The sequence below is a fragment of the Abramis brama genome (assembly GCF_963993115.1).
Source record: "Abramis brama genome assembly, chromosome: 9".
NCBI lineage: Eukaryota > Metazoa > Chordata > Actinopteri > Cypriniformes > Leuciscidae > Abramis > Abramis brama.
Window position 1 is genome coordinate 13,938,710 of NC_139971.1, and position 25,305 is coordinate 13,964,014.

The window sequence follows — 25,305 nt, forward strand, 5'->3', positions numbered from 1 at the left end:
TCAAATTAATAGTAACTAAAAGACTTTTATTTCCTTGTGGACGCGCAAAATCCAAAATCTCACGACTTCTGCTGCCAAGTTGTAATGAGATTAATGCAAACAGACATATATATATATTTGTTTTTAAGAAATATAATTATTGTACAATATAACTACAATATAATGAAACAATAATGATACACATAATGATGCAATCAAATAATATTACTTACATATTTAAATGATTTCTAATGTCAATAATACAAATCTGAACGTTTAGACTGCTTCAATAACAAATCTATGAATTGTTAGTCAGTTTGATCTGAACGATAAGAATTAGCTGTGGACATTTGTAAATACGATCATTAAGACATGACTTGAACGCACTACGTAGTTGTGTTGCACATGACAGACTTTTATGTCACTACCCGCCCGCTGTTGACCGGAACTTCCGGTTCAGATATCTATTTGATTTCTGGCGGTTTGTTTTGAACGTCTAAAAACGCAAAATATATGATAAGTTATATTAACTTTTAACGGAAAAAAACTTGTGTCCACACAATGGACGCACAAGCCAGATCTGTTTTATATCGGATAATCCGGAGAATACCAAACAGAAATATAGAAAACCTCCTGAAGAGATGGAATTGTTTATCAGCAGATCAGCTGCGCGCTCTGGATTACACGAGACCCAAATGGATGATAGTGGAACATGTCATCAGCTGCTGTGAGGTGAGATAACGTTACATCCATTAAATAATAATTTATTATTTAAACCATTTTATTTCAAAATCATTAAATGGGATACTACAGTTACCGTTTTCCCATACTTGAAGAAAACAACGATTCAAGATTCAAATTTCAAAGTAACCCATTTTCCCTAACCCAAACTTAACTTTGGGCTGAAAACTAACAGCTTTCATAAAATCAGTCTAAGGTTACTGCGTTTGGGTTAGGTCAAATGTTTTAACATAAAGGTCAGATCGGTGTGTGTTTTCAATATCTAGCATAGTAAGGATTTAGTAAGTGATAAATAGTCATCCAGCAGACTTTTGAAACCTGTCATGAATTAAAAAAATGAAAGAAGGGAAAAAAAATGGGTCGTTATGCAACAACACTTTGGAGTATGTTTCTAATTAAATATGGCCTGGGACCTCCATCAGAACGCACAGGTAGATTTACATCAGCGTACAGAAATGATTGTGTAAATCTCTCTCTCTCTCTTTCTTTCTTGTAGGAGAGCAGACTTAGCCTGAAGCACGTCACTAATTTGGAAATGATCTGTGAGTTAAATGGCCTATATTATTTTTTTTCTTTAAACATGTATTAACATTTAAATATTATAATCCCAGGCGCCATATCTGAATTTCCCCATTAGATCGTATAGAAAACCCTGATCAAGGCATCTGGCACGCATGTCAGCTTACTGAGGCACAAGGTAAGGGGGTTTTATGTATGCATTTCATTGTTAAATTGATTTGATTTTGAAGTGATGCACAATGAGCCCAGTTTGGTACATGTTAAGTATATGGTTGTTTTGACTACTTTAGATATATAAATCATTGTCTGAAATAGTTCCTCTTCCTTTTCTCTACAGATGATGCAGTTTGTGTAGAGCTGACACAGTTTAAAGAGCTGTTTAAAGCACATTTGCATGGGGTCATTCGGCATGTAATTACACAACTTCATTTGCCATTCAAGTTTCAAACCCAACTCAACTTTTTCAGTTTAACTGTTCAAAATGGCATAACACTTAGTAGTCGTATTGACTTAAATCTTTTGATTTTGCTTTTCAAGATTTCCATTAAGATGAAGAAACATGAGGATGAGGCTTTATGGATTCGGATTGCCTGGGGAGACAACTTCAGCAAACCCAACCACCTTAAGCCAACTTATGTTGTGCACCACCTACACACTTCCTATGTGTTTATATCCAACCTCATGGCCAAACACAAGATCTTTCTATGTCAGGTGATTTTTGATCTATCTCCATTTTGCTTCCTTTGCTGTCTTATTTGGTGTGAGATACTGTTTTAGGATAACTTATTTTAATGTATAGTGTATAACCAGATGCTGATGCAACTTGATACTTGAAAGATTTGATAATTATAATTTTCCCACCCAAAAAAAGTAAAATCTCAATGGTGTTTATTCATTTTCCTAGGCATTAGTAATAGCCACAAAACATGGCTCTATAAAGGATGGCCTCCTGAGCACCAAGAGTCTCACTGCAATGAGGGACTTGCTTCTGAGACGTTATCAGCAGGTAACCTATCGACTGGCAGCTTGTGGGCTAATCCAGCATATCAGTCATTTTTATGTCTTTCTGAAAGATTGATTTAGATTTATCAGGAATTATGTGATATAATCTGAGCATTCTATGCTCAAAACTCATGTGATTATCAAATAAATACTGGTATAAAAGTTTATTGTTCGGATATAATAACTGATGTCTTCGGTAGTGATCAAAAAAGAGCAAATCACCATTTGAATGTAACTTGGCGCTTCAAAAAAGATTTGTATGAATTACATTGTTACATCACTAGGTGGTAGCAGGTGACTTTTAAAAAAAATTATTTGTCATTAAAGGAACACTTCGACTTTTTGGGACTTTAGCTTATTCACCTTCTCCCCCAGAGTTAGATAAGTCCATACATACCTTTTTCATCTCCGTGCGTGCCGTAACTCTGTCTGACGCACCCACCGCTAGCCTAGCTTAGCACAAAGACTGGAGGTAAACGGCTACAGCTAGCCTACTGCTCCCAATAAGTGACAAAATAACGCCAACATTTTCCTATTTACATGTTGTGATTTGTATAGTCACCGCATGTACGAATATGCGATCACGCGAGTAACGCGGCGCGCGTGCATTAGGTGACAGTTGACCATGCAGAGCATCAGGGAGAAGTTGGAGCGTAAGGAGTTACTAAAAGTTCCCAATACTTAAAGAAAAGCTGCATTTTGAAAGAGTTTTGATCTGATTACCGAGCCTGAAGCCTTCAACAGTGGATGCTATTCTTATTCTTCACAACGATCACAAATAAACAGTGAATGAACCTACTCAGTTCAACGGATTTTTTTTCTTTATTATATTTTTATTATTATTTAACGTTAGCCAGTTGGCGAAGAGTTCTTTAAAACGTTGTTCTTCAGTAAAGTTACTTCACATCAAAAAAAGGTAGGCCATAAATCTTTATTTACTGCTGGATCACATTTGGCTATATAATATTCTCTGCAATGCATGCTTATGCTTCTCTGTAATGGACAGTCTGTATTAATATTTGTGGGCATAATAGTCGGTGGTGGTAGTTATGTTTGAGGCCTATAATAAAATTTTACCTAGTAGCGTGTGTGTGTATGTGTGTGCGTCTTGTGTGTGTGTCTAGCAGAGACAGCGCTCATCAGAGAGCGCGCGTCAGAGAGAGCTCAAAGTGATATTGATGTTGGTCTCGGGTTGGGTTCGAGCTGAAAAATTGCAGACGTTTTCGGGCTGGGGCCGGATTAGGGCTTGAACACCACGGGCCAGGTCTCGGTTAGGGCTGGATGTTTTGCCCCGTGCAGGGCTCTAGGCAGTATGCTAGCTGTAGCCGTTTACCTCCAGTCTTTGTGCTAAGCTAGGCTAACGGTGGGTGCGTCAGACAGAGTTACAGCACGCACGGAGATGAAAAAGGTATGTATGGACTTATCTAATTCTGGGGTATAAGGTGAATAAGCCAAATTCCCAAAAAGTCGAAGTGTTCCTTTAAATCATTCAAGAGATTAGTTCAAAAATGTTCATCCAGCAATGAAGTCACAAGTGAAGTCTTAATGAGTCATTCAATCATTCATTCACTGATAAAAAAAAAAAAAATCATTCAAATTAATTAAACATTTTTAAATAGACTGCAGCAATTAACATTTTGTCAGAACCGCTAGTAAATTATGTTATTTTGTTAGTCGGTTCAGAATCGTGATCTCTATTTGAAACAAAAAAAAATTGATTCTCAAATTGTCTCCTATGCTATGTACTTTCGGATCAAGAGACCCTCCCACTCAGTATCATTGTCTGGTGGACACAACTATTGGATTTTGTTCTCAAATTGAAATGAAACATTTTGAATCATATTGTTTTTGATTTTTCAAAGTAAGATTTTAACAAATTAACATTTGTTACAGATTGAAGATTGATATTTCTTACATAAAGACTAAACTTATTTGATAAGTACTGATTTTTGTTGTTGTTTTTTTGTTTTTGTTTTACACTTATAGGCTTTTCCAAATGTTCACTCAAGGATCCTACAAGAAAGAAACGCTCTCCCATCACGTATGTACATGTTTTTATGTTTGTCGTTTACATGCACAAAAATCAGAACAATACATATGTACAATCTCTGGCAATTTAAACCGTTTTGCCGTTTATGTTATGTTTTGCCAAGGTTAAATAAATTACAGTGCCTTTTAAAAAACATTTAATTGTGAATTCCAAATCATCAATTAAATGGACATCCTTGCTTTATCTGACCAGAAATGGGCACCTTCCCTACAGGTCAGTAGAGCTTTTTGGAGACGAGGCCACAACGAATTAAGATATCAACAAAAATGCTAGGGAAAAAATGCAGCAATTTGTAATAATATCCTTAAAAGGATATTGAACCAAGGCATACACCAAAAGCACACTAGTTTATAACCATAATTAAAAAAAAATTATTTTCTTGATGATCCATATTAAACTTCATGGAGCTTCAGAAGTTAAGAACGGATGTAAATTACATTAGTGAGATATACAGTGAGGAAAATAAGTATTTGAACACCCTGCTATTTTGCAAGTTCTCCCACTTAGAAATCATGGAGGGGTCTGAAATTGTCATCGTAGGTGCATGTCCACTGTGAGAGACATAATCTAAAAAAAAAATCCAGAAATCACAATGTATGATTTTTTTTAACTATTTCTTTGTATGATACAGCTGCAAATAAGTATTTGAACACCTGAGAAAATCAATGTTAATATTTGGTACAGTAGCCTTTGTTTGCAATTACAGAGGTCAAACGTTTCCTGTAGTTTTTCACCAGGTTTGCACTCACTGCAGGAGGGATTTTGGCCCACTCCTCCACACAGATCTTCTCTAGATCAGTCAGGTTTCTGGGCTGTTGCTGAGAAACACAGAGTTTGAGCTCCCTCCAAAGATTCTCTATTGGGTTTAGGTCTGGAGACTGGCTAGGCCACGCCAGAACCTTGATATGCTTCTTACAGAGCCACTTCTTGGTTATCCTGGCTGTGTGCTTCGGGTCATTGTCATGTTGGAAGACCCAGCCTCGACCCATCTTCAATGCTCTAACTGAGGGAAGGAGGTTGTTCCCCAAAATCTTGCAATACATGGCCCCGGTCATCCTCTCCTTAATACAGTGCAGTCGCCCTGTCCCATGTGCAGAAAAACACCCCCAAAGCATGATGCTACCACCCCCATGCTTCACAGTAGGGATGGTGTTCTCGGGATGGTACTCATCATTCTTCTTCCTCCAAACACGTTTAGTGGAATTATGACCAAAAAGTTCTATTTTGGTCTCATCTGACCACATGACTTTCTCCCATGACTCCTCTGGATCATCCAAATGGTCATTGGCAAACTTAAGACGGGCCTTGACATATGCTGGTTTAAGCAGGGGAACCTTCCGTGCCATGCATGATTTCAAATCATGACGTCTTAGTGTATTACCAACAGTAACCTTGGAAACTGTGGTCCCAGCTCTTTTCAGGTCATTGACCAGCTCCTCCTGTGTAGTTCTGGGCTGATTTCTCACCTTTCCTAGGATCATTGAGACCCCACGAGGTGAGATCTTGCATGGAGCCCCAGTCCGAGGGAGATTGACAGTCATGTTTAGCTTCTTCCATTTTCTAATGATTGCTCCAACAGTGGACCTTTTTTCACCAAGCTGCTTGGCAATTTCCCCGTAGCCCTTTCCAGCCTTGTGGAGGTGTACAATTTTGGCTCTAGTGTCTTTGGACAGCTCTTTGGTCTTGGCCATGTTAGTAGTTGGATTCTTACTGATTGTATGGGGTGGACAGGTGTCTTTATGCAGCTAACGACCTCAAACAGGTGCATCTAATTTAGGATAATAAATGGAGTGGAGGTGGACATTTTAAAGGCAGACTAACAGGTCTTTGAGGGTCAGAATTCTAGCTGATAGACAGGTGTTCAAATACTTATTTGCAGCTGTATCATACAAAGAAATAGTTAAAAAATCATATATTGTGATTTCTGGATTTTTTTTTTTTTAGATTATGTCTCTCACAGTGGACATGCACCTACAATGACAATTTCAGACCCCTCCATGATTTCCAAGTGGGAGAACTTGCAATATAGCAGGGTGTTCAAATACTTATTTTCCTCACTGTACAACAGCGAGACTATACAATCAATCCGTAGCTAAATATGAATTAATTCAGTCTCTGTTTTGTACGGAGCCCCTAAAGGGATGAGGTGGTGGAAACAATTTGGGATGGGAGAATTATTATTGTTTTTTAAATCTTTTGCTTTCTCTCGCAAAACGTTTGTGTTCCCCCGAGAAACTTTGCGTTTCCTCGCAAAGACATTTGCATTCCCTCGCAAAGATATTTGCGTTCCCACGCAAAAACTGTTGTGAGCTCAGACAGACACTTTTTGCTGGCAGTGTTTCAGACAGTTCCGTATGTTAACAATGGAGCGTTTCATAGCGTTTGAACTTGGACTCAAATATAAAGAAATGCAGTCAGAGTGCTTCAAGGAGTTCAGTAAAGTTGGCAATATATTCACAGATTCGAACTTCCCGGATCACTCGTGGGCTAAACGTTGTTAAAACAAAAATTACACCTATTTACAATCATAGTAACGTAGGTAATGAGCTACAACCCCATTTTCCTCAAAACGAGCTTTATAATATAAATTGATCTCTATGAGCAGGCGGCTTAGAGACAAGTCCGAAGCGACCGTCTGCAAAGTGCAATATAGCCCAAAAAACGTGACTACAAAAATAGTCATTAACTTTAAAGGTGCCCTAGAATGTGTTGAAATAATATTTAAATTTTGTCTCTGATATCTACATAGAGGGTATGGCTTATTTAAGGGCATTTAAAATGTCCAGATATGGTTTTACAGGTCCATTTTCAACCCTAGAAATTGGCCCTAGAATGAAATGGTCTGTTTTTACCTTATTTGGAAGGGTCATGAATAGTAATGAGGAGTTCTGCTCTGATTGGCTGTTTCACTGCGGGCTCATAACAGTAGCTCAGAGTGACAGCAAAAAGGTCCCTGATGTACAGTGTGACAATGGAGAGATTAGGCGTTCAACCGTACATCAGAGTCCTGCACGGGTCCGATTTTGTAAATCCGCACCCGCCCGTACCCGCAGTGCTTCAAACCGCATCCGACCCGTTTTCCCACAGCATTAAAATCCACACCCAACCCGCTTAAAATAGAACCAACACCCGACCCGCACCCGAAATAAAATAAGTTTAGCCAATCACGTTATAGACACAATTACAAAAATGTTTATTGCCAGGTCATACAGAAGTTATTACACGACAATTAACACAAGGACAACTTCAGCCGAAGCTGTAAAAAGGCCGGTACATGAAGAACATGGCTAACGTTACCACAAAACTGAGTAACCTTATCATATTTTACCAATCGAACAGACGCGGCTACAACACTATATCTGCCACGCAATTTCGTCTAGCCTACATCTGACAATTTTGGGTTCAAACACGCCCTGCACACCACACATACTTAACAGTGTTACATTTGAAAAATACTGTTCGATAGAACTGCTTTGTTACCACAGTTATCTGCGTGCTTCCTCGGCGATGAAGTTCCACATTTGCGGCTATCCAACACGAAAATGCATGTAGCAAATAAGCCTTTGACAATATTTTCTTCAGATAACTCCAAATTTCTCCCACACACATGCATCCATCTCGACGACTGCAAGCAGATCGCACACGCGCGGTTATGATGCATTTTTAAAAGTGAAAGTAGCCTAGGTAACGTTAGATCCTGGGAGGGCCTGGTATTGAACATGGGCTGGCATATGCAAATTTTTGGAGGCGTACATATTAATGATCCCGACTGTTGCGTCACAGTCGGTGTTATGTGGAGATTCGCCTATTTTTCAGGGGTGTTTTTCAAAAACGAGATTTAAATAAGAAGGAGAAAACAATGGTGTTTGAGACTCACTGTATGTCATGTCCATGTACTGAACTCTTGTTATTTAACTATGTCAAGATAAATTCAATTTCAAATTCTAGGGCACCTTTAATGTGACACACTGTAGTGTCACCAAATTCAGCTTACACATCAATGGTCTCCGACTGGTCATACTACAACACTAAGTTTGGCAAGTAGTAGCCCATAAAAAATAAGTAGGCCTATTCTTTACACAAATGATATTGGTAGTGGTACGCAGCTAAACATATTAGTTACAACCATAGAATTTGCATGATAATTGCTTACTGAATTTGATGGCATTACTGTATAACGGTAAAGTTATTGATTTTGTTTCATAATAAATAATCATAAAAATTGATGCATTTTTATCAAACTAACTTGTAGTTTAACCAGCAGGAGAGCAGTGATGTGTGAACTGAATTTGGTGACAGTTATTGAATATTTGTCATAAAATAAAATGTGCAAAAGGGTTTTATAATAGTAATAGTATTATAAAGTAGTAATAGTAATAATAGTAATAAAAATAATTTAGTTCAGTTAAAAAACTGAAAATTGTCTCACTGTCACATCCCTAGTGAATAAGCATGATATATCCTTCAACTTAATTATAAATAATCTATGTGCCATTTTGTTATTATTTTTGCTGGTCTTTTTACAGACCCCTGTATTGGAAAGGAACACAGGGAACATGAAGAGATAAGACATCAGATGGCCTGTGAGGCATTTGGACACGGCACTACACCAAAGCTAGAAACCGCTGTGTATAGAGTGAGTGTGGAAACCTCTGATCTCACATAACCACCTTTAGATTGAATATCAGTTGTTTGTATCATAGAATTACATAATATTTCATTTGAATTAAAGGTGCAGTAAGTGATTTTTTGAGAAAGGGTGTTGATATTTGAAATCACCAAAACACACACCCTTATCTTTATAGCTCCGCCCCCAAATTCACAAACATGCTATGCAATACAGGCTCCTCCTCTCTAATGAGTGTATAGCCCCCTAACTGATGATTGGCTACAATTGTGTTTTGGTGCTGTCCGATCCACTTTCAACAGCATTTTTCAGAAATCGCTTACTGCACCTTTAACCACATGTACACCTAAACAAGCATTTTGACATTTATAAATGTGCTTTAGTACATGAATCCTCTGTTTTCTCTCAGCTTGAGACAAGGTACAAAGGAAATGGCAACCACACCCTCAGTAACAAAGAAGAGTTATTCAGAGGGGTGGTCAGGTTCTCAAGCAGCAGTCTGTTAGAGTCCTTACGCCACTGTGTTGCTTCAGGTGAGGAATCAAAATCCTTTCCTTTGACTGAAGTCAAAATCAAGTCTCTTCTCTTGTATAAAACAGGACAGGCAGAATATGAACATAAAACTCATTTGATAGTGGTTTCGAGCTGTTACTTGAAAATTGTCTATCACCAATATGTAGTTACAAGCATTGTCTGGCATTGCCCATGCTTCTTAGTCATACACAAACTTTAGAACCTAGTTCCTTGTTTTCTCCTTCACTGCAGTCAATAAAGTATTTATTTCATATTTCTTTTGGCAGGCATGGCTGAAGGTCCTGTCACTCCGCTGTTGTCTGCCATCACTCAGAGGGGAAGGAATTATTTTGTTATCACAGACAAAGGCCCTGGTGTTTCCAGCCAAGCATCAGCACAGAGAGCCTGATGACAACTGACGTTGCAAACGTCAAAATGCAAACGTCAAAAAGGAAAATCAGTTCAACTAGGATGTGCATACATGAGAATATATTGTGCCACCTGCATCCTGCAAAGATGAGAACGTTAGAGAAGACATTTGTGTAGTCTTGGCGTCATCAGTATTGTCCCCGAGTCTGATCCAGCAGATCGATTCTTTTTTTTACAATTAACCTATATATAAAACCCATATATAGCAAATATAGCATGTATTATTTTTAGTGTCATTTTAGCATTGTTTTAAATAAAGTTTTTTAAACAAGAAAATTGTAATAACAGTTCTTTTTAATATACCTATCTGAGTTTAGTCCTTTTCAAGCTGTGTAATGTGCAATTGCACAAAAAAAGTTATAGAAATTGGTACAAAATCAGACTTTAACCTACTTTCATGCACATGCAATCAGGCAGTCAATACTGTATGACAGCAGGGTTCGTACGGGTGCTTGAAATCCTTGAAAGTGCTTGAATTTTGATGTTGTGTTTTCAAGGTTTGAAAAGTGCTTGAATTTTGGATAAAATGCTTGAAAATGCTTGAATTTGTAACTGTATTTCTTTCACAAGAAATATCTTTCTGACGAAATAGTTCTTTATTAAATGGAGAAAAAAATGCAGCCTTTCAGAATCAGATACAGAGTGATTTGCGTTACGCTGGCCAGAGCAAAAGTAGGCGGAGTTTTCATTTTGATTTCCGCGGTTGTTTGGATGCACCGTTTTTTTGGCCACGCAGCGGCAACAGTTGAACTATTTTAAACTTTGACCGCGGCGTGCGCGCGAGCGCGCTGAGCTCCGCTTTGGTCCGAGTCGCGCGGCGCAAGCCATTGAAATATATCGGTTTAATTTCATAGCGCAGCGCGGCCCGCGTCCTAAAGGGCCATTAGTGACTGAGAGTACTTGGTGTGATAATGTAATGTAAGTATTGCATGTCCGTTATGTCACGTTCATTTGTGGAATATGCAGTGAACATTGCCAAAATTACAGAACTGTAACGTGCAAATTAACCTGCAAACGTTAGCCCAGTGCATAACAACAGTCGTTGATTGCTGAACTGAAATCAGTCAGTGTCATAAGTTAGTATACTGTTACTGTAAGGGTTAGGATGGCCCTATGCAATATTTACACTGCTCTATTCCAGTAAACGTATTAGCTAACGTTGTGTCTTGGCCCAAGACATCTTGGCAATGAAATACATTTATCAGGCAGGTGCCTCTGCACTCAGATATTGTTCAAACCTCGTCTATATCAAGAATGTGTCCCAAAACGGGAAGGCCTGTCAAATATTTCTGTTCAAATCTTCAAGTCTTCATATTTGAAATTAATTCAGTTTTTACAGCCTATAAATCACATTATCTGGTAAGCAATATTTGGACATTAATATAATGAAAAGTATATTATTCATATAGCTATATACTTAGTGATACATTTTGAAGAATAAAACTTGTGATTGGCTTAAATATTAGGGCTGCACAATATATCGAAATATTGCAAATGTATATATTACAATATGCATAATTGCTTGCATATCGCAACGGCTTGCAATAACTGGGGTCATGAACAAAAGACAAAGAAAATCACTCACTGCTTTTGGCTGAATAGGCTAACTTTTGTAGCTTTAATAAGAATCAGTATATTTAATTCATGCAGTGAAAACTAAGCAGTGTTTATTTTTACATTTGATTAATCAGTTTCTGTTGTTAAATAAACCTAATGTAGGATAACCTGAACCCCTAAACCCCAGTGATGTTAAAATAACACTTCTTATGCTACAGTAAAACACTGATGTTCACTGTCTTGAAGTTGTAGGGATATTTTCTTATCACAAAAAGAATGTGAAACACGTATGTGTAGGTTATATCATTTTAAAGATAATTTAAGTTAATTTGACACACTTTAAGCATTATCGTATCGCATATTGAATATCACATTATTTAATGAGTTATCGCATATCTAATTTTTCTTCAATATCGTGCAGCCCTCTGCTATTATGAAACATTTGGCTGTTTATCTCTTTTGATGTGATAAAAACACTAAATAATAATTCTAACTATGTATTGGTATGTAATTTACGGTAGTGTAAGGTGCTGGAAAAAGCTTTAAAATGGACCTGGAAAGTGCTTGAAAAGTGCTTGAATTTGATCTTGGAAAAAGTGTACGAACCCTGGACAGGATTCAATGATAAATGTTGAAAATGGAAATTCAAATTTCATTCACGCTTTATATTAAAGTATCCTTGTTACAGTGTAATTATACATTTAAGTTCTGAGTAATATCAGTTCATTAGAAAAAGGGGTTGGTTTAGGGTTAGTTGCATGTAATTATGCACAATTTATTATTACTACAGCATGTACATGTAACCTATGTAACAAGGACACTGTAAAATGAAGTTACCCTTTGTGTCTTAGATCCTTACAAAAAACGTTAACCTTACAATACCATACAGTCATCATTGCTAAAATAAAACCGGTAACTTGGTTTTGAAATTGTGTCTCTTCCATTTCCATGTAAGAGTAGAGAAAATGTGTTGAAAATATGCTATAAACCTGTTAACACAATTTTGGTCTTAAAGAGAAAAATTAAAGAAATGCTCTCAAAAATTCTCTCATATATGACTTTATTCAGAAATGACTTTTTTTTCTTTTTTTCAGAAAATTAGCCCATCTCTGTCAGTCCATATAATGCAAGTGGATATTGTAACTCAAAGGTTGACGCTTCAGAAACCACTAAAAGCAATCTTGATGGTAAGGCATACAACTAGTGGATGAATCAATGTCTTCTGAAGTGACACATTCGGTGTGTGATGAAAATAATATTTTAAACTTCTGTAACTATAAACCATTTATTTCTGGCCAACTTTCATAAAGGCTACGCAATACTCGTTCCCTACTCTCAGAGAACCGAGGTTACGTTAGTAACTGAGTGCGTTCCCTTTCGAGAACGCGTTCATGAGTTCACACTTGACATAAACGTCAACAAGTTGTCAAGCTTGCACATGACATGGCGGTCCTCTGTGCTTCCCTTACTTCTCATATGATCTTTGCAACATGGTAATGTAATGCTTTGCAACGCTCTTAAGAATGTGCAAATGACTTGCTGGAAGCATTTTTTATTTAATTTTTTTAACAGTATTGTTCTTACACATACCTATTGTTTCATTTCAGAAGACATTGATTCATCCACTCCGCTTTGTGTGGTTGATAAAGCGTCAACTGTTGAGTTACTATCCACTTAAATTATATGATCACAGGGGTGGATTATTTTTCCAAAAATCTTTGTTCATCTGAAGAAAGTCATGTACATCTGGGATGGCATGATGGGTGAGTAAATGAGAGAAATTAAATTTTTGGGAGGAGTATCCCAGAATGAACGTAACTAACATAGTTACTATGTCTGTTACTAACGTAACCTCGGTTCCCTGAGAGCAGGGAATGAGTATTGCGTAGCTAATATGGAGTGGGGAAACTCCTTTCCTCGAGAAATATTGAAGCCTTTATTTAAGACGCAGTGCAGCTGCACAGCGAACACAGCAGAGCGTCTAGCTCACCCATTGCCTGTGCTGCAGCAACTGCACACCCTATAGTGAAGCGCGAACCAATCAGGCGACTCCACGTCAGAGCCCGCCAGAATGGGCAGGGCTTATGGCTATAAAAGGCCATTATTTCGCCATAAAATCAGGTTAAATCAACTGAAGCGACAAACTCTGACAGATTGCAATAGTGCGGCAGGCTACGCAATACTCGTTCCCTACTCTCAGGGAACCGAGGTTACGTTAGTAACTGAGTACGTTCCCTTTCGAGAACGGTCACTTCGTATTGCGTAGCTAATACGCAGTGGGGACGCAATGTAACACGCCGCACTATTAGCAACTGACTCCATCTCAACTGGAGCCTAGGGAAGCAACCCGAGGCTCACAGAAGACAAGCCATTAATAAAAACCCTCAACAGAAAAGAGACAGGGACCGGACCTGAGTCGGGTCACATAATCTAAGAGGGGATGGAGCACCTGAACCAGGCTCGCTCTTATAACATATAGTCCTAGGACAACTTGTGCTTATGGACAGTAAATCATGTTAGACTGATTAGACCGGACACCGTCGGGTCTAATTATCATATTGAGAGGACTCAAGCCTGCAGGCAAGGTACCTAACAAATGTGGACGGCGAGGACCAGCCGACCGCCGCACATATGTCTTGAATTGGTACACCACTAGACCAGGCCCACAAAGAGGTTTCCCACTGCGTATTAGCTACGCAATAAGAAGTGACCATTCTCGAAAGGGAACTACTCAATGGAGGGATACTAGAAATGCTATTAAATCAAGGAATAAATGATCAACTTAATTCAAACAAAACAACTGTACGATAGCTGTATAAACAATAGTAATTTAAACTTTCTGATTCATAAAATGTAATTAAATAGAATGATAAATTAATAAATCACAGTGCAGATGGAAAAGCATAAAGTCTGGTTTGAAAGCGAGTTCCACAGAGAAACAATGCCGGTTAAAAAATTTCTTTATTTTAGAATTTGAACACACTGCTTAAAGATGACACCAGAATCAGATAGAATTGCTGCTTCTTTCGAGTTTAAATGATGTGCACTCAGGACTCCCACGGAATGGATAGACATTGGCTACATTCCATCGACTTTGCTGGACAGTGGCCCTCTAGGACCGAATTTGCCCATCCCTGGCCTATCCTAACCCCTACCCATACCAGAAACATGTGCAAAACACTAGATTTAAATAAAAACATGTTGGCTGATTTAGAAGCCTTTTTACTTGTAAGGATTGAATTGGGTGTAGCTATGGCATAATGATTTTATCTAATGGAATGATAACTGTATGAATCTAATAAAGTAAAGAAACGTATTATGCATCAAAGAAATAAGTGAAATATTAAGGGCTTTCGCACCGGAGGAACCTTTTCATAGTTCCTATAGAACTATTGGCGAAAGTACCCGGATTTTGGCGTGTTCGCACCGCAGGAACTAGGAACTATTTTAGTTGGTTCTAGCCTAGGAACTCTTTTGAAGGAACTAATTTAGCTCCTACTTCAGAGTAGGATGATAGGATCTAAAGCACAATAGGAACTATCAGTGACGTTAGTGTACACTAATTGGCCAAACGCACGCAAAACACCAGCACCCGCCATTTTAAAAAAAGCTGTGTAACATACAGATTATAGCTTAGCCTATATATTTATTTACTCCACAAACTAAATCTACGAACATGGAAACCAGTGATAGATGGGCCTCTTAACCTTTACGCTGAGGAAAAAATCCAACGCAATTTTGCGCCGACCAAAGATTATGATATCAACATGATTATGCATTTCTGCTCAGCTAGCAGCACTGGACATCAACCACAGGCATACGCTTTTAACTTTTCATTACTGTCTACTTTCGATGTATCGAAATAACGTATTAGACAATAATCAATTCTAGATTTGCTCTCCCCATTTGGTTTAAACCATGAAAAACATTCAACCTCGGGATTTAAATATCACCAAACATCTCTGAGATCATATTAGAAATATCTTCTAATAATTTCTGGTTTTGAGCTGCATTGTTAAAGCCATAAATATTAATTAGAATGAAAAAAAGATCATCAATTCTCAGTACCACCATCAACCAGTGACCACTTCCATCAGCTTTATAAAGGATGACTTCTCCAAGACATTTGTTGAAGCATATTGCCACTCCTCCAGAACGGTTAGAACCATGGCTGAAAAAAATCTTCTCTCCCCATTGATTAGACCAGAAAGATGCATCCAAGTCTTGTAGAAACACACAATGAGCTTTCTGCCCTTTACAAACAAAAAAAAAAAAACTGCTTTCCTTTTACTTTTAAGCCCCTAACATTCATATAACCAAAAATATTTTTTTCCTTAATCATTATGCTAAAACAGAAAAAAAAGAACTATAGATAAAACCACAAATCGAACCACCACTTGTAAGCTCACTCAGTCACTATAGGAACCGCGACTTTCAGATAGAGCTCTAGTGTCCCATTGAAAAGTTTCCAACTTGATTGACACTTAGAAATGTATTGTTTCACCCGTCAACGTCGATCCGTCGTCCTTCAATAAAGCCATATGGACCACGAAAGAAAGCAATCTTTCCTGCCCTCCTTGCTTGATCAATTTGAGGCCACAGCTTTCGTCTGTCTTCCAAATCCTTCCGCCTTGCAAATTGGAGAATTTTTGCTTCGACGGCAGATTTCATCCTTCACCCGCTTTTGAGTGAACAGCACGATGACATTCCTGTTTTTATTGTCCATCCTTCTTCCCAGCCTATGGACGATGTCAACAGCCTCTTCCATCTTTTCCTCCATCTCAGGTGCAAACTTACTGAGAATCGGAATGGCATGTGATCTGACATCATCTTTTTTCTTCTATGCCTTTGATACGGAGACACCATCTCATCCTATATCTTTCCTGTTCTCTCACCCTCTCCTTAAGGTCACGGTTATCCTTGCGAAGATGCTCATTTTGTATCTCCAAGTCCTTGACTCTTTTCTTGCACTCATTCACCTCTTCTGTGTTGAACTGAATCGCCTTTGTTAAGCTTGCAATCATGGCGCTGCTTTGCTTTGATAGCTCGCTTAAGTCCGCCAGCTTCTCATCCACCCTCCTTTTCAGTTTTAAAATTGCCTCCAAAATGGTTTCGTTAGAGATTTCAGCCTTCTCTCTGTCAGCTGTTGGCTTAACCCTTTTCTCCGCAGGATTTTTACTTGGCGTTGCAGGAAGAGAGCCCTCTCCGCGTTCTCTTTTACTGTTTATAGAAACCTCCATTGCGTAGTCGTGCTCTATTTCTCTGGCCTCAACTTTCTTTTCAATATTAGGCGACTGATCTTTCCCTTTGGGCTAGTTCCTAGAACTAAATTCCAAGAACTATCCGGTGCGCAAGCCCCTATTATTTGTTATTAACTAGCATCAGCTATAAAACATCTAATCTAGAGGTTTTCAACCCTGCTTCTGACCCCACTGTCCTGCAGAGTTTAGCTCCAATCCTAAATAAACACACCTGAATGCAGTTGTGTTGAAGAAATTTGGAAATAAACTGCAGGAGATTGAGGATTGAGAAAGGAGTTTCCCTAGTGTCAGCTACTGATGCAGTGCTGAGTGAACCAATCGAAAGGAAACTGAGAAATGGTGTTCACAGGTTCATAACCATGCATGTTCATCTATTGGATGTCACAAGTGTGATTAAAATTATTTTGTTGTTTTTATCAATAATGGCACAAATGTTTTATAACTTGAGTATCAGGTAATCAGATAATGGTATAATTCACTTTTGTGGCATTGTGTTTCTACATTGGAGCCTGTATTCTTAATTATTTGTTTTTGATTGTTCATTAGAGTAACTCTACTTGTCAACTTAGAATGCAATTACTTAGAGGTGAAACAATTTTTAATCATTTGTCATTTAATGATATTGTACCATACTGTGCAGTTTGGAATGTTCATAACTCTCTACCCAGCTGCAAATCTCTAACATTGAGCAACAATGACAACTGAATAAACAGTCAGCTTTCACACAGCAGACTTCTACTGATTTAATCTTTGTCGTGCTTCGTCAGCAGCTCGTGATCAGTGCAAGGCCTTCTGTTTATGGATTCCCCAAGCTGCCAAAGTTATAAATAAATAACTAACTAACTATAATAATAATAGTAACAATAACATAGTGTACATAGAAATAAATAAATAAAAAATGTTTTAACAAGACATGAATACATATTTGTACTTTAATTGCATTGTAAATGTGCATTGTAGTGTATTATTTTTCTCATGGTTAATTATTTCCACATTTATTTATTCATCTACTTATTTATTATTTCTACATATCAGTGTGGGTAGCTTTGAGCTCACTGTGATATCTTGTGGTTTGACCAAATGAAATGAAAGATACATCGGGGTTGAATGATCAATAGAGGTGGGTGATATTGTCATATTTAGAGTTTGTTTTGCTTGTGTTTCTGTTCTCTTCATGCCATTGTTCATTTCTAATTTGTTAATCCAGTTCTGTTATCATTGTTTCTTGCCTGTTTGTTTCCTTGGTTACTCATTGATTGATTAATTCAGTTCAGGTGTTTCTTGTTCAGTTCATCTATAGTTTGGTTGCTCTATTTATGCCCTCAGTTTCTCCCTAGTCTTTGTCTGGTATTGAATGTCTTTGTTTAATAACAAACAAATTTCTCTTTAGTATTTCTTTTGCGATCTCCTTTGTTTATGTTGGTGGATTTGAATAAAGTACCTTAGGTTTTGTACCTTTGGTATCTCTACACTACAACCATTAGAGATATGGCCAAAATCTTATATAAGGGTTTAAGTAATTTAATGTCATTGTAAGTCTAGGCTATGACCATACTCTTTATGCTGACATGGCCTTACAAAACGTATTGTCGGAATTTCTAAAATGTAATGAAAATCTTGGCAGACTACCGCAAGCATGAACAAAAACTAGTAATTAAATAGTAATTAAAACCCTGTATCACAATGTCATTGCCTGAAATTAGCTTTTGGGACTACACAACCAAATCTGGTTCTGTTTGGGACTACAGAACCAAATATTATCCCACTGATTTTCCATAGGTTAAGGTATATGTATAATATACAATTTGTTTGAATTAAACCTTTTTTACAGTTAGCCTATTTTGTTTCAGAAAATCTGTACCTGATTGTCTACTGAACAAATAGATATGACATTAAGAGAAAAGGGAAAAGAATCATTCGTAGCACCTAAACTTTGGAACAGTCTTCCTAACATTGACACACCCTGTCAGTTTGAATCTAGACTAAAAACACATCTCTTTGACCTATTATACACATAATTCATTATCAACTTCTATAATTCAATGTTAGGCTGCATAAACTAGGTCAGCCGGAGCCGGGAACACTTCCCATGACACCTGATGTACTCGTTACATCATAAGAAGAATGGCGTCTACGCTAATATTAGTCTCTCTGTTTATCCCGAGGTCTTCAACTTCCAAGAAACTGCCATCAAATCTGAACATTTTACATGTTAATTAGACGTCATCTACTTGTTGACCAGAGATTTTGCTAAAACCACTGCAATATAATATTTGTGAATATCACTGCAAACCCCTGTTGATGCTGCTGGTGAGGGAAACAGCCAAGAGAGGAGGGTGATAGAGAGAGGAGGAGGAGAGGAGGGTGATGGAGAGAGGAGGAGGAGAGGAAGGAGGTGAGGTAGAGGAGAAGAGGGTGATAGATAGAGGAGGAGGAGAGGAAGAAAGTGGGGAGGTTGATAGAGAAGGAGAAGAAAGTGGTGGAGGAGGAGGTGAGGAGGAGGAGAGGAAGAAGTCAGGGAGAGTGCAAGAGAGAAGAAAGAGGAAGAGGTGGTGGAGGAGGCTGCCCTCTTTTTTCAGAGCTGCCAAAAAACAGGCTCCAGATAGCAGCTCAGGTCAGGTAAAGGTGAAGCAGCAGCAGGATGAGGGAGAGAAGAGGAAGGTAGCATGGGCAGGAAGAAGTAGTGATGGTAAATTACACCAGGACATCTTATGAGAATATGTTTATCTTGTTTATGTACATTTAAAAGTAATCACCTATATATACATATCCATCAATTGGAAAATAATTAATTAAGGGAACTATACTCTCCTATAGAATGAAGTCTTTAATGCCCTTTCCTTATTCATATTCTATAGTCTCTATTAATTAATTAAAACAGTCATTAAAACTCATAATTATATGAAAGATAGTTTAAATAAGTTTTAGATTAAATACAGCATGTCTCATCACAAAACACTGCTCTCACAGACACAGTTTGAAACACCATATTATTTTGTCTTTTAATAGACTACATCTTCAGTCACTATACCATTGGTGAGCTGGGAAAAGGTGGTTTTGGTGTGGTGTATGAAGGAAGACATCTGGAGGATGATCTTAAAGTAAATAAAAATTTATGAAACATGATTAGCTAGTGAATTTTCACCCTGACTCAATCTCAACCTTCTGATATATCACTCTAAGCCCTCTTAGTGTATTTTATGCCGTCTACACACACAAATTAATTGTTTGTTTTGTTCATCAGGTGAAATACGTCACAAAGACGAAAGACACTGAATGTTTATTCATTGTAAGTAGGTTATACAATATAAAACATCTCATATTAACATTTATCACAGACATTTTTTTTATAAAAAAACTGGTCCAAGTCTGATCTAAATCCTTGTTTGGGAAACCACCTCCATCTTCTTGCCTGATCATCCAAATCCCCTTCCAAAAGAGATCGCCCTCACCATCCTGGCGAGTAAAGGTCCCAGCGTGCCAAAGATCATCCGGCTGCTGGACTGGCAGGACCACCCTGACCACTTTGTTATGGTCCTCGAATGTCCCTCTCCCTGTCCAGTTCATGAGGCGTCACGGTGGAAGATGAAGAGAAGGCACGGCGTATCGTGAGGCAGGCGGCTCACGGTACCAACATGTGTTGCCTTCGCAGAGTACTCCACCATGACATAAAACTGGACAATCTACTTATTAAAAGCGAGATATCAGAAGTCAAGCTGATTGACTTTGGGTGTGGGGACATTCTGACGAGTTTGCCATACAGGTCATACTCTGGCACTCAAAGCTGCAGTTTGGCATTTTAACTCCTGTGATGAGTTACGTGGTAAAGCAAACATCTATTTCCTCCAGGCACAGCAGTGTACTGTCCTCCAGAGTACCATGTCAGGGGGAAGTACTACGGTAGGCAGGCGACAGCATGGTCACTAGGGGTTCTGATGTTCATGATGTTGTGTGGACATTTCTCTAGTGACTATGACCTGCTGCTGCTGCTGAAACAGAAGCTCTGGTCCAAACCCAACCTGTCAACAGGTGAGATCTAAAATTAATAATTCGTAATCATACAAAACATCTTAACATGATCCAATAGAGCTGATGTAAAGTTTAAGGTAATAATCAGACGTCCCTCCCGTCTTCCTGCACAGAAGGCTGTCACCTGCTCAGGGCTCTCCTAAAGGACAAGCCAAGTCGGCGACTTGGTCTGGGGCTAATCCTGTCCCACAACTGGTTTAAAGTAGTGAACCTAAGATCAGCTAAAAAATCGTTTTATTTTCTCATAGGAAGAATTTGCTAAATCAAATCTGTCTTTTTTCTGTTATGTTTCAGGTCATCACATAAGGCCACTCCAGTTGGCGTCTCTCGTGCAGCTTGGCGTCTTGCGGACTGCAAAGGGAGACGCATCCATCCCTCCTCTCGCCTTTGCGTCTTGCCGGGTGAGCAAGCCTTGTGTAGCGTCTTGCGCCTTGGCTTGAGTGAGCAGTATTTGTGTCTGGCGGTACTGCTTCCGGAGGGATCTGTACATATTGTATATTTGTACATACTTCTTTTGACCTCTGAGTCCAAGAGGATTCCATCATGGCCATTCATTTCTGAGGTTCCTGCCACAGTCTTCTGAATGCCAGCACTTTCTGCCTCCACCTGTGCCTCTCTGATGACAGAGCTCCCTTTCATGGCCACAGCTGGTAACAAGGGTCCTGATATGACTGCCCAGTTCCGTCTGTCTCTGCCTCCTCAATGCCAGTGCTCCCAGTCATGGCTGCCCCTGTGATTCCTGCCACAGGCACACCAAAGACTCCTGTTCTTGCCACAAAGTCAGCACTCAAGACCATCTCAGCCACAATGGCATGGATGCCTCAGAGGTTCAAATGCCAGAACTCAACCACCGGTGCCTAAGAAGCCTTGGTTTTCAGGCTTCTAGTAATGCCAGCTTGATCCCAGAGCTTCCTGCCAAGGCTGTCTGGGGATCAGAGCTCCTTGTCTCGATCGTCCATCATTCAATCGTTCCATTTGTTTTATTCTGGGTGTTCATCCAGCCATTAAGAGCAAATCTAAAATTTAGATATAAAAAAAGTCTGAAATTAATATTTGCATTAAATCATTTATCAGATGCTTTAACCCAAAGCAACTCACTGTACAAATGGAGAACATCACAAGCAATGTATCTCCTTACAATACTCAAAGTAACACACCATGTCAAACTTTTGAAAGTTAGAGTAGTACAGAAGCTACAAGTGAAAATGCAGGTAGGTAAAAAGCAAGAAACAGTAAAAGTGTTTTAATAGAATTGATTTACAGGAAGTGCTTTGTGACTTTGTACCTCATTGTGATAAAACCACTAGTTGCTTTTCGCTCTCGAAACATTGAAGAATGGAGAGAACATGATATCAAATGACACAAAGTTGTATTCCTTGTATTCCTAAATCTGTTTATATAGTCAAAACTTTAATAGATAGAAAGACAAAGATGTAAAATGATTAGGTAAGGAATAATGTACATCCTGCCCAACGTGAAGCAGAGGGGTCTTGTATCGCTCTGATGGGGTTTATTCTGCAATAACAACCGGTTGGATGTACATTATTCCCCTTATCACACTGCTACATAATTAAATAATTAGACATGAAATATTGATCTGCATGAGTCAAAGTATTTTATTAGCTCTGTGGCCTCAAAATGCGTCCTTCGTTTTGCAGGCAATGAACAGATGGATCCTTTGTGTTCAATTAATTGTTTTCTATTGCAGCTTCCCTTAGTTATCAAGCTCCACACGTTAGGGGACATACTGGCAATCCACAGTGCCACATCCCCCCTGAACAACTGCAGTTTTTATTGTCTCTACAGTTCACAATACTTCAGATTGCAGACATACTGGGCACTTCAAGTATGTGAAACGATGTCTTGGGTAAATATAGATCTTCCTTATGTACCCAAGGGCATTGTCATAATTTTGTTTAATTGCACAATGATAATTGCCAGCCTGACTTCACTTTTTACAAACTGAAACCACATGAAATTATGTTCTTAAAATGTAAAATAAATCAATGTTACACTCAGAATTATTTTTAAATGTTTGTTGGCCTTCACAGATCATTCAATCTATCTCAACAACTGAAACAGCTCTGTGATGAAGAAGTTTGTTGAGGCTGTTGAGCAGGTGTGCCATCAAAAGTCCGCTGTGACCAAGGTGGAGAGAACCATGCTGTTTTCATGGAGGTTTTTCGAGGTTCTGAGAGGGGCTTTGAGGGGAAGGAGCACCCATAATCAACTGCTCTTACACATTTACAAAAAGATTGTATTGTGTGGACCTAAAATATGATGACAGCTATCAAAGCTTCATTCCAAAACCTCAATAGAAGAATATGACATGACAAAAATGACATTCAGTACAGTCTATATATATATATATATATATATATATATATGAAGAGTTCAGATGCAAAAGCCTCTAAGTGCCATCTGAAATTTTCTTCTAGAATGATAATTTTTATCAAGCTAGTATATTTAAGTTAAGTAATTTCACTTAAATGACAATTCATAGGTAATTTGCATTGCCATTTAAGTGAAATTACTTAACTTAAATATATAGCTGGTATAAATATATATATATTCAGCAGTCTCACCTCAATTTGTTGACAGTTTAGCAGCATCCCTCCACCACCCCTTCTCCACACTCCAAGTCCTTAAATATATAGTGCCCCCCCCACCCCTCCTTTATATCCTTTATTTCTTTATATCCCCGGACAGCACGCCAAATACGCATTAAACTTTACTCCCTCTAATTGTATGTAATGCCACTTTTCCATTACCAGTACCAGCTCGACTCGCCTCGGCTCGGCTCGACTCGCTTTTCGCTCCGTTTTCCATTGCCGATAGTACCTCCACAATAGTACCTGGTCGTCATAGCGACGCCGCAGGAAACTGCCGTGACTTAATCTTCTACGCGAGACACACCCGCTACCCACACACACAGGACAATGGAGGAAATCGAGTGTATGCTGTTTTTGGATGTTTTTGTCTTTGCTGTTTTTTATTCAGGATACTCCGTCTGGCGCGTGCAATGATGACGCAGTGAATAGTGACAATTCTCTCTGACCAATCAGCAGTCTGCCGTGTTTTCACGTCACATTTTAGTATCGCCTCAGCTCGCTTATGGCGCTTTTCCATTACCAGTACCAGCTCAACTCGACTCGACTCGACTCGGCTCGGCTCGGCTCGCTTTGCTTTTCGCTCCGTTTTCCATTGCAGATAGTACCTCCACAATAGTACCTGGTCGTCATAGCGACGCCGCAGGAAACTGCCGTGACTTAATCTTTTACGCGAGACACACCCGCTACCCACACACACAGGACAATGGAGGAAATCGAGTGTATGCTGTTTTTGGATGTTTTGGTTTTTGTTTTTGCTGTTTTTTATTCAGGATACTCCGTGGCGCGTGCAATGATGACGCAGTGAATAGTGACGATTCTCTCTGACCAATCAGCAGTCTGCCATGTTTTCACGTCACATTTTAGTATCGCCTCAGCTCGCCTCAGCTCGCTCAGAACCTCGCCGGAGGTGGTACGAAAAAAAGTACCTGGAAGCAGGTACAGGTACAACTTTTACACAGTGGAAAACCAAACAGAGCCGAGTCGAGTCGAGGCGAGCCGAGGCGAGCTGGTACTGTGTAGTGGAAAAGCGCCATTAGAACCTCGCCGGAGGTGGTACGAAAAAAAGTACCTGGAAGCAGGTACAGGTACAACTTTTACACCGTGGAAAACCAAACAAAGCCGAGTCGAGTCGAGGCGAGGCGAGCTGGTACTGTGTAGTGGAAAAGCGCCATAAGTGTGAACTCGTGAACATGCTGTAAAAAAAATTTGAGCTAAAACTTCACATACACACTCTAGGGACATCAGAGACTTATTTTACATCTTGTGAAAGGGGGCATTATACCACTACTTTAACATTTTATTGGAGCCTTACACACATACAATTGTATGTTCCTCAGCTTTCTGCATCCCTCCGCCACCCCGACGACTAGTGTTGTTTTTGGCGGCCTGTTTTAATTTTAGTTTTAGTCTAGTCTTTGTGTCAGGCTGTCATTTTAGTTTTTATTAGTTTTAGTCACATTCATACTCTTTTTAGTCTAGTCAAGTTTTAGTCGACGAAAACTGATGACATTTTAGTCTAGTTTTAGTCAACGAAAACTGATGACATTTTAGTCTAGTTTTAGTCGACGAAAACTGATGACATTTTAGTCTAGTTTTAGTCAATGAAAATTGTATTTTAGTCTCTTTTTAGTAATGCGATTCTATTTAACCCAGTCAATATATAATTTCAAACAAGGCTATCTTATTATAGGCTATTTAGTAGGCCTATATTTAGGGCTGTGACGGTGGCAGGTTTTTTTTACCACCGCGGTATTATTATTAAAAAATAATATTAAATTTTAATATTCGGGGGGTTATAAAAAAAAAAAAAAAAACTCGTTTTATATTTCCACACAAAGACGCGATGCACTCTGCGCTTTGAGCGGGATGTGGGACACGAGCAGGAAAACACGAAGATATCGATCTCTTTATGATATCTTCGTGTTTTCTACTTGATGTAAATTGGTTTGAAGAGCGAATTTTATCCTCCACAAGGGCAAGATATTT

At 38.8% G+C, this 25,305-nt stretch overlaps 1 protein-coding gene across 1 annotated transcript; it reads left to right on the forward strand.

Annotated features, from left to right (window-relative positions):
• Positions 1-427: 427 nt before the first annotated feature.
• On the forward strand, positions 428-10,393 carry cenpn (centromere protein N). The gene is made up of 10 exons (XM_084125008.1): positions 428-711; positions 1,217-1,262; positions 1,358-1,417; positions 1,577-1,650; positions 1,777-1,950; positions 2,144-2,245; positions 4,228-4,282; positions 8,818-8,927; positions 9,328-9,451; positions 9,719-10,393. Exons 1-10 carry the CDS (start codon positions 541-543, stop codon positions 9,838-9,840), a joined length of 1,038 nt encoding a protein of 345 aa, XP_083981134.1. The 5' UTR covers positions 428-540; the 3' UTR covers positions 9,841-10,393.
• Positions 10,394-25,305: the final 14,912 nt, after the last annotated feature.

Excerpts from the sequence above, each read along its gene's own strand:
- cenpn (XM_084125008.1), top strand. The coding sequence starts at position 541 with ATGGACGCACAAGCCAGATCTGTTTTATATCGGATAATCCGGAGAATA. Across the intron at positions 712-1,216 it reads ATGTCATCAGCTGCTGTGAG|GAGAGCAGACTTAGCCTGAA; the intron begins GTGAGATAACGT and ends TCTTTCTTGTAG. Across the intron at positions 1,263-1,357 it reads CACTAATTTGGAAATGATCT|ATCGTATAGAAAACCCTGAT; the intron begins GTGAGTTAAATG and ends TTTCCCCATTAG.